Below are 10,338 nucleotides of genomic sequence, written 5' to 3' on the forward strand. Positions count from 1 at the left end.
TATTCCACCAGACGCGAATGCTAATGCAGCACTCGGTTACATGTTAACAGCTATAAACAAGCAATAGAACACTTATCCTGATGGGGTATTTATTGTGGCTGGTGATTTTAATCATGTAAACTTGAAGACTTCTAACATCCCCAAAGCTTTCTGAGCGTCACCCCTTCCTAATCTTGGATAGTCTGATCACCTGTCACTTTTTTTAACTCCAGCATACTGCCCCATCATTAAGAGACAGCAAACTGTTATCAAAACGGTTAAAACCTGGCCGGAGGAAGCATCCTCACAGCTGCAGGACTGCTTTCAAAGCACTGACTGGAGTCTGTTTTCAACTCAGGACCTAGACGAATATACATCTACTGTGCTTTTTTATATCAGATGCTGCGTGGACAGTGTAACCATCAACAAACGCATCCGTGTCTACCCAAACAGGAAGCCATGGATGACTAAGGAGGTCTGATACAACAGTGGTGGGGCTCATCTCAAATGGCAGTGAGGCTGCCTACAGAGATGATGTATGTAGATTGCTTGAGTGGTGTGCAAATAACAACTTGTCTCTCAACATCAAAAAGACAAAGGAGCTAATAATAGACTTCAGGCGACACAGGGAGGAGCTTCAGCCACTGGAAATACAGGGTGAGGAGGTAGAGAGAGTGCACAGCTTTAAATTCCTGGGCCTCCATGTCCGTGAGGACCTCAAGTGGAACGTTAACACTGCTGCCCTGGTTAAAAAAGCCCAACAGAGACTTTACTTCCTCAGAACTTTGAGGAAGGCCCATCTCTCTGCCAGACTGCTGAAGTCCTTCTACCATTGCACGGTAGAAAGCATATTAACATATTGCATTACAGTCTGGTATGGAAACTGTTCAATGGCTGAAAGAGCTGCACTGCAAAGGGTCATTAAAACCTCACAAAAGATCATTGGACCACTGCCCCCCCCCCCCCCCCCCCCCCCTGAGGAGATTTACAGGCTTCTACAAGCAGAGCATCTACTATCATTAAGGACAGTACTCATCCCTTTCATGATTTGTTTGCAGTGCTGCCATCTGGAAGACGCTACAGAGCTCTAAAGACTCGCACTTCCAGATTCAGAAACAGTTTTTACCCAACAGCCATTATTGAACTGAATTCCCTCTCCCGTGCCTCTATCCTCCCAGAGCTGCTTCAATAATTTTGAACGGACGTGTATGCAATATTGTTCAAATAACATGCATAAGACACTTTAAGCTATTTTTTATTGTTTTTATTGTTTTAAATTATTGTTTTTATGTATGTTGGTATATGTGGGTAATATGGATGAATACAGTTTGTTTTCTATGAGAGATGTCAAATTTCGTTGTATACCATGCAATGACAATAAAGGTAAAACTAAAACTAAACTTTGCAGAATATCAGCAGCACATTAAAACTATATGAAGTAACACAAACAGAAGTATGGGAGTTGTTACCTGACAGGAGTCTTTGCCCCCTTCCAATAGTCCAGCACATATCATGTTGTCTGTGATTGTTGAGACACTATAAAGACACTTACACTGCCTGTTTCCAACAATAGGCACATCCACTTCCTGTAGACTTTGCGGTGAAGGCAGGGGAGCTGAGAAACACATAAAATTATAAAATATATGTCAACTATTGCGATAGTACAGTATCCTGTGACTCTGATCGAGGTTAGTTAAATTAAATACGTACTGCTTGAATGAATCGCTCCCCATCCTGTGACCCAGCTGGAGGTTCGGTTGAAGAACACACTGTTTGAGGAAGCCAGACAGACCGGACTGATAAAGTCAGTAAAATTCACTGGCGAAGCCAGTTGCAGAAGAGTTATGTCGTTGTCGTTAGTGCTGCTAATGTAGTTTGGGTGTTTTATGATACTAGAGACACCTATGGACACCTCATCTGCATTTGTTCCTTCCTGTGTCTGTCGGCCCAGGTACACAATTAGGCCAGATGTTGAAACACTGGAATATGGTAGAAAAGGAAGTGTTAAGCATTCTCCACATCAATTGAATGATTTTATTTTTTAAATAATTGCAAGGTTTGGTTTATTATAATTACCTGTTAAAGCAGTGAGCTGCTGTCAGAACCCACTGATTGTTGATGAGGGATCCACCACAAAAATGTCTCCCGCTCCTATGAAGGCTGACCTGCCATGGCCAAGCCCCAGCAGGTGCATTCAGTCCCCCCACTATCCTTGTGTTGAAACGTGCTTTGCCACACACTGACAATGGACAAGGTAAAGAAAACAAATTTTAGACAAACAGTTGGTCATTTTTAATGGAATTTGGCTACTTAAATTGTGCACCGCAGAGGCAGACAGTAGTGAAGTATTTTTACTCTGCTTAAGTAAATTTTTAAAGTGTCTGTGCTTTATCAGTGTTTTTCTTTGGAAAACTTTTACTTCACAACATTCCAAAGCATAATGTCGTACTTTTTACTGCACTATGTTTCATATTGAATTTCATTTAAAGGGGACATATCATGCTAAATCCACTTTTTTAGCCCTTAAATGCATTTAGTTGTATATTTGGAGTGTTTAGAAGTACAGAAAAGTTGAAATTATTCTCTTCAGGTGCTTCGTTGATATATTTATATTCTGTTTTGGTCAAATTTTTCAACCTGTTCCGATTTTTCTGTTATCTATGACGTTTTTTGAACTATTACGTCACAGTATTTGCAGCGGAACTGCCAAATGGACAAAAGGACATTGACTTCCGGCCCAACACTTCGAGCAATCCGCCATTTTTATTTCTCGCTGCAGTTTTGTAGCCCAAGCTAAAGGATGCAGAAGTTACGAGAGGGTAAGTTAAAATGTTCGGTTGTTGGATTTAGTAACCCACACGCTTCATTACACCGTCTAATGTAGATGAACTGCCGCGCTTGTGACAGGGCGCATGTTTAACTGAAAGAACGAGCAGAGAGAGAGACCCGGTCGCGCGCGCGCGCGCACTCTCTCTCTTCTGAGCCAGGCGAAAGTGTAAACAAGACTTCACCGTCTCCAAATTAGACGCTGTCTTGCTCTCTCTCCCTCGCACATATTAATCAAAATAAATCGACACGGTGGTAAAAGGTCGGAAGACCAAAGTTTCACTGTTTCAGTTTACTGTTGTGTAAATACAGTAACACACCATTGCGATACATCCATATGAAGACGTTGTTCTGCAGGTTCGTCGTTTTCATTTTCATCTCGCTCCGGCTCCGACTCTGGCTCGAACATGTAAGGCTGGCTGGACAAGTCTTCCGTTGTTGACATTTTGTTAATAACGTGTGAATAAAAAGTTTCTGTGCCGCTAGATAATCGTATCTCTGCTATCAAACTACAAAAATGGCCGAACGGGGTGGAGTTGAACCTCTGCAACCTGGAGAGGGGGCGGGGTATGAAGTGTCTCAATTGTATTTAAAGAGACCGTACCAAAACGAGTTGCTCTCAGACGCACATCAGAAAAGGGGTAGAAAAGGGGCCTGTAGAGCTATAATAATGAGGAATTCAGACCCAAGCATTGCAGTTCCGCTTTATATAGACTACAAATGTATGATTTATATGTAAAAAGGAACGATTTAAAAGCATGATATGTCTCCTTTAATACTTAATTACATTGGAAATCTAGTTCTTTCTTATTTTTTTCTCAAGTAAAAGCAATTGAAAGTTTTACTTGAGTACAAGCAAGAAAGTACACAACTTCTAATGTTCTTAAGTATCAAAGGTAAAAAAAAAAAAAAAGACCATGGACTTTTATTTATGAAATGTAGTGCAGTAAAAAGTACGAAATTATGCTTTGGAATGTTGTGAAGTAAAAGTTTTCCAGAGAAAAACAGTACAGACACTTGAAAAATGTACTTGACTAAAGTAAAAAATACTTCACCACTGTCAAACCTCTAGTCCCCAGACATCAGTATTTAAATGATACAGAAAAGATGAATCGCTGTCTGGCCAACTGATATTTCAGCAAGGAGGTGAAGGTTAGGATCATGAATTTTCAGTAGTATTTCAGCACACCGTAAGTGTATATTATACAATATAATATATAGTGTTTATTATTATACTAAGTCTGAAGTCACAAGCATAATGTTTTTTTCATTAATACTTTTGAGTGGCTCATTAAAAATAACTGGTTCATAAGTCATTTGTTTGTTCATTGTTGCATTTAGGAACTCTAATGAAATGATGATATCTGATGAAAGTGTTGCTAATGTTGAATGTTTTTTTTAATTATTGTAGCTTTTTTTTTTTTTTTTTTTTTGTCGCATTGAGTCTGGAGCCCTGTGCCACTTTCACCTTGCTTGAAAATGACTACATGAATGTCCTTCACTAGCAATATAAATATGTGTTTACCTGAATTTAAAGGGGAACTTGGCAACTATTTCAACTTAATAAAACCGTTTAGAAATCATTTGGATGGTTGAATAACCTGTTCTGGTGAGATTGGTGACTTTCCACGCTACCCCCAGCGTTCCCAGGCGGAAAACCAACCTTGCAACATGGGGACTAACGTCCCGGTAAGTTGGAAATTGGAAGTCTCGTGAGAAGCGGGAATGAGCGAGAAACATGAACTGCTTTACGGCAATTCGACATAAACACCCCCCCCCCCCCCAATACCGGTAAGCCACGCTGGCTAGCTATAAGAACAAGTGACGATGGATCACTCTTCAGATGTTCCAGAGAAAAGACCAAAGAGACGGTTCTCGGCGGAGGAGGTGAGGGAGAGGAAGACAAGAATAAGCAGCAATGTTTGCTAGGTTCATCCGCCCACCCCCTGTTACGGCTTATGGTTAATAACACAATACAAAATGTACATGTCAATGTTCTATGATACTGTGTATGATGTATTACACACCTCGGTAGACATAGCTCCACACGATAAATTTGGCCGGCTCTGATAATAACAAATGCACATGAGCAGCGGTAGAAAGGGGGAGGAGGGCACCGCAAAGTGAGTTTTTTTTTACGACAGTGTTGTGAAATATACGCCCCAGAGCTTTAGGGGGAGCTCACTGAGAAAACATGCGACAACAAAAGTGAAAATCAGCGAAGAAATGGCTAGAGTTACCAAGTTCCCCTTTAAGTAAAAACACTTTGAAATCAAGTCCATGGACAAGTTGCCAAGTGAACAATGTATGCATGTTTTTTTCAGGATCTTATAACTTGAAGGAACCTCACTTGGGACAGTTGTAGTTGGAGGGGCAGTAGTTGTCGTAATGGCAGGCACATCAGTACAGCTGGTGCTCAGGTCACTGTCAGTACCATTGGAGGTGAACGTAATGAAGCCTGGCTGGTTGGTGGTGATATGCTCATTGATCCAGTTCTGGTACTTAGAAACTCTGGCATACACACCAGGTAAGTTGGGTTCAGCACAACCTATGCCAAAGCTCACAACTCCAGACTGGATCCAGACCGATCCCTGTTTGCTGACCATAGGACCTCCAGAGTTAGTGGTGTCACAGGTTAGTGACATGCCAAGTAATCTGTTCTACACATCTATTCCAGTTGTAGTTCACAGCTGTAATATATAATATGAAGGAATAATGGGAAGATGACATCCTTGTTATTGCATGTTTAAAGCGTCAAGTCAGTCTTATGTTAGGAAATGTCCTGAAGATTTTAGTGCTTCTCTTTTTATGGACGATCAACACTCGTCATTGAAAATAATACTGTTATGGTTGGAAGACTTGTCACATGAAAACTACAACAAGACAATGACCACACACACATGTATGTCTATACCAGGCGTTTTCAAACAAAAAAGTAAAGAATATTCTAGTGAGAGGAAAATGAGGGGGAAAAGATTTTACAAAATGTAAGTAAAAAAACTTAATACAATATTTTCCAGATAATATTTTTCAAATTTTGCATTAGCTTTAGTAAACTAACAATATAAAAGCCAATTATTTATTTTTGCCAACAACAAAATCACACTTTTTCTCACATAGTATGTGGTATTATAGTATTGTATGAATATACTGTATATATAGCTGTATTTATATTTAAGGAATGGGGGATCGTCCTTATCTGTTCATCTGTAAACTTCTTCATTGTTCAGTTGCAATTTTCAGTTATGAGTTAATTTCACCTAGCTGTATGAAAACCAATTATTTAATTTTGCAACCAAAATATTGCCTTTATACCACACAGTTTCTCACACAGTATACTTGGGTCTTTTATGAAAATATAAAAATGTTTGGCTGCCTTTGGAAGGGGATCATAATATTTGGGGGCCATTGGCATTAAAAAGTTTCAAAAGCCCTGGTCTATAAAACAATCTCACGTCTTATTCATCACAGTACAAACAATATATATATATATATGTATATATATATATATATATATATATATATAAATTGCATTTCTGCTTGCAAAACTAATATAAAATACAATATACTAAGTCATTGACTGTGCAGGGAAGTTCCCTTTCAGTCGCTCACGTTCGACGTGGTCGTACGTTACGACTGACTGGGATCACGCTTAGGGAGCCTGTCATCTTCGAGTATTGTTAAAATGAGCCAATGTACATTGGAGTGCGTGAATTGCATCTCGCGCTCCGCCCCGCAGCTCGGGTATAAACACGGAAGCGGATGCACGCACCACTTGTCTTTCGCTTCAGAGCCGATCGACTTCGATGTCTCTGAAGAGTGCTGTTGTTAACAACGAGCGAGTGTGTCGTGTTCTTCTATGAAGAATCTCCCAGTGCTGGTGGTTCTACAGCGCGAGTGCAGCGGTGATCGCGAGCTTTGAGCTCTCAACTGCTGTTTTAACAGCATCAGTTTTCTGTGTTGTTGACGGCTGGTTAGAGGGCGAAAAAGTGAGTGCTTCACTGTTTCAGTTCACTGTTCAGTGTTGCCGCGGTCATTCCCCTGTGTGCTCCGGCACTGGTTCTCAGCTCACCGCCCCAGTGCCTTTCTTTCCCGAAGTGCATGGAGAGCTTACCAGGTAGTGGACGGCACCTTTCTCTGCCAGAAACTGCCCGAATAGCTTTCCCCCCTCACTACCCTTGACGGAGGAACGGTGAAGGGTTGCGAGGCTATACCTCCAATGCAGTGGTCTGTCGCAAATGCAATATCAGCAGCACATTAAAACTATATGAAATAACACAAACAGAAGTATGGGAGTTGTTACCTGACAGGAGTCTTTGCCCCCTTCCAATAGTCCAGCACATATCATGTTGTCTGTGATTGTTGAGACACTATAAAGACACTTACACTGCCTGTTTCCAACAATAGGCACATCCACTTCCTGTAGAGTTTGCGGTGAAGGCAGGGGAGCTGAGAAACACATAAAATGATAAAATATACGTCAACTATTGCGATAGTACAGTATCCTGTGACTCTGATCGAGGTTAGTTAAATTAAATACGTACTGCTTGAATGAATCGCTCCCCATCCTGTGACCCAGCTGGAGGTTCGGTTGAAGAACACACTGTTTGAGGAAGCCAGACAGACCGGACTGATAAAGTCAGTAAAATTCACTGGCGAAGCCAGTTTCAGAAGAGTGATGTCGTTGTCGTTAGTGCTGCTAATGTAGTTTGGGTGTTTTATGATACTAGAGACACCTATGGACACCTCATCTGCATTTGTTCCTTCCTGTGTCTGTCGGCCCAGATACACAATTAGGCCAGATGTTGAAACACTGGAATATGATAGAAAAGGAAGTGTTATGCATTCTCCACATCAATTGAATGATTTTATTTTTTAAATAATTGCAAGGGTTGGTTTATTATAATTACCTGTTAAAGCAGTGAGCTGCTGTCAGAACCCACTGATTGTTGATGAGGGATCCACCACAAAAATGTCTCCCGCTCCTATGAAGGCTGACCTGCCATGGCCAAGCCCCAGCAGGTGCATTCAGTCCCCCCACTATCCTTGTGTTGAAACGTGCTTTGCCACACACTGACAATGGACAAGATAAAGAAAACAAATTTTAGACAAACAATTGGTCATTTTTAATGGAATTTAGCTACTTAAATTGTGCACCGCAGAGGCAGACAGTAGTGAAGTATTTTTACTCTGCTTAAGTAAATTTTTAAAGTGTCTGTGCTTTATCAGTGTTTTTCTTTGGAAAACTTTTACTTCACAACATTCCAAAGCATAATGTCGTACTTTTTACTGCACTATGTTTCATATTGAATTTCATTTAATACTTAATTACACTGGAAATCTAGTTCTTTCTTTTTTTTCTCAAGTAAAAGCAATTGAAAGTTTTACTTGAGTACAAGCAAGAAAGTACAAAACTTCTAATGTACTTAAGTATCAAAGGTAAAAAAAAATAAAAAAAATAACAATAGACCATGGACTTTTATTTATGAAATGTAGTGCAGTAAAAAGTATGACATTATGATTTGGAATGTTGTGAAGTAAAAGTTTTCCAGAGAAAAACACTGATAAAGTACAGACACTTGAAAAATGTACTTGACTAAAGTAAAAAATACTTCACCACTGTCAAACCTCTAGTCCCCAGACATCAGTATTTAAATGATACAGAAAAGATGAATCGCTGTCTGGCCAACTGATATTTCAGCAAGGAGGTGAAGGTTAGGATCATGAATTTTCAGTAGTATTTCAGCACACCGTAAGTGTATATTATACAATATAATATATAGTGTTTATTATTATACTAAGTCTGAAGTCACAGGCATAATGCTTTTTCATTAATACTTTTTACTGGCTTATTAAAATGAACTGGTTCATAAGTAATTTGTTTGTTCATTGTTGCATTTAGGAACTCTAATGAAATGATGATATCTGATGAAAGTGTTGCTAATTTTGAATGCATTTTAAATTATTGTAGCTATTTTATTTGTCGCATTGGGTCTGAAGCCCTGTGCCTCTTTCACCTTGCTTGAAAATGACCACATGAATGTCCTTCACTAGCAATATAAATATGTGTTTACCTGAATTTAAAGGGGAACTTGGCAACTATTCCAACTTAATAAAACCGCTTAGAAATCATTTGGATGGTTAAATAGCCTGTTCTGGTGAGAATGGTGACTTTCCCCGCTCCCCCCAGCGTTCCCAGGCGGAAAACCAACCTTGCAACATGGGGACTAACGTCCCGGTAAGTTGGAAATAGGAAGTCTCGTGAGGCGGGAACAAGCGAGAAACATGAACTGCTTTACGGCAATTCGACATAAACACCCCCCCCCCCCATACCGGTAAGCCACGCTGGCTAGCTATAAGAACAAGTGACGATGGATCACTCTTCAGATGTTCCAGAGAAAAGACCAAAGAGACGGTTCTCGGCGGAGGAGGTGAGGGAGAGGAAGACAAGAATAAGCAGCAATGTTTGCTAGGTTCATCCGCCCACCCCCTGTTACGGCTTATGGTTGATAACACAATACAAAATGTACATGTCAATGTTCTATGATACTGTGTATGATGTATTACACACCTCGGTAGACATAGCTCCACAAGATAAATTTGGCCGGCTCCGATAATAACAAATGCACATGAGCAGCGGTAGAAAGGGGGAGGAGGGCACCGCAAAGTGAGTTTTTTTTTACGACAGTGTTGTGAAATATACGCCCCTGCGTATATTTCACAATATATAAGCTCACTGAGAAAACATGCGACAACAAAAGTGAAAATCAGCGAAGAAATGGCTAGAGTTACCAAGTTCCCCTTTAAGTAAAAACACTTTGAAATCAAGTACACTTTTAATCCACAAAAGTCTTTGGACAAGTTGCCAAGTGAACAATGTATGCATGTTTTTTTCAGGATCTTATAACTTGAAGGAACCTCACTTGGGACAGTTGTAGTTGGAGGGGCAGTAGTTGTCGTAATGGCAGGCACATCAGTACAGCTGGTGCTCAGGTCACTGTCAGTACCATTGGAGGTGAACGTAATGAAGCCTGGCTGGTTGGTGGTGATATGCTCATTGATCCAGTTCTGGTACTTAGAAACTCTCGCATACACACCAGGTAAGTTGGGTTCAGCACAACCTATGCCAAAGCTCACAACTCCAGACTGGATCCAGACCGAACCCTGTTTGCTGACCATAGGACCTCCAGAGTCCCCCTGTAGGATGAAGAACAGGTTAGTGACATGCCAAGTAATCTGTTCTACACATCTATTCCAGTTGTAGTTAACAGCCGTAATATATAATATGAAGGAATAATGGGAAGATGACATCCTTGTTATTGCATGTTTAAAGCATCAAGTCAGTCTAGGAAATGTCCTGAAGATTTTAGTGCTTCTCTTTTTATGGACGATCAACACTCGTCATTGAAAATTATACTGTTATGGTTGAAAGACTTGTCACATGAAAACTACAACATGATCATTACCACACACACATGTATGTCTATACCAGGGGTTTTCAAACAAAAAAGTAAAGAATATTTTAGGGGGGAA

General features: G+C 40.3%; 1 protein-coding gene across 1 annotated transcript; it reads right to left on the reverse strand.

Annotated features, from left to right (window-relative positions):
- Nucleotides 1-581: 581 nt before the first annotated feature.
- On the reverse strand, nt 582-9,823 carry LOC308696394 (transmembrane protease serine 9-like; the record flags this gene model as incomplete). Its single annotated transcript, XM_081375102.1, has 9 exons — nt 9,729-9,823; nt 7,716-7,878; nt 7,350-7,618; nt 7,114-7,254; nt 5,156-5,416; nt 2,056-2,218; nt 1,690-1,958; nt 1,449-1,594; nt 582-722 (listed from the first exon to the last, which is right to left on the reverse strand). Coding segments are annotated over exons 1-9 (1,554 nt in total). The 5' UTR covers nt 9,730-9,823.
- Nucleotides 9,824-10,338: the final 515 nt, after the last annotated feature.

Source organism: Scardinius erythrophthalmus (genome assembly GCF_964197995.2).
Source record: "Scardinius erythrophthalmus genome assembly, chromosome: 1".
NCBI classification, from domain to species: Eukaryota; Metazoa; Chordata; class Actinopteri; order Cypriniformes; family Leuciscidae; genus Scardinius; species Scardinius erythrophthalmus.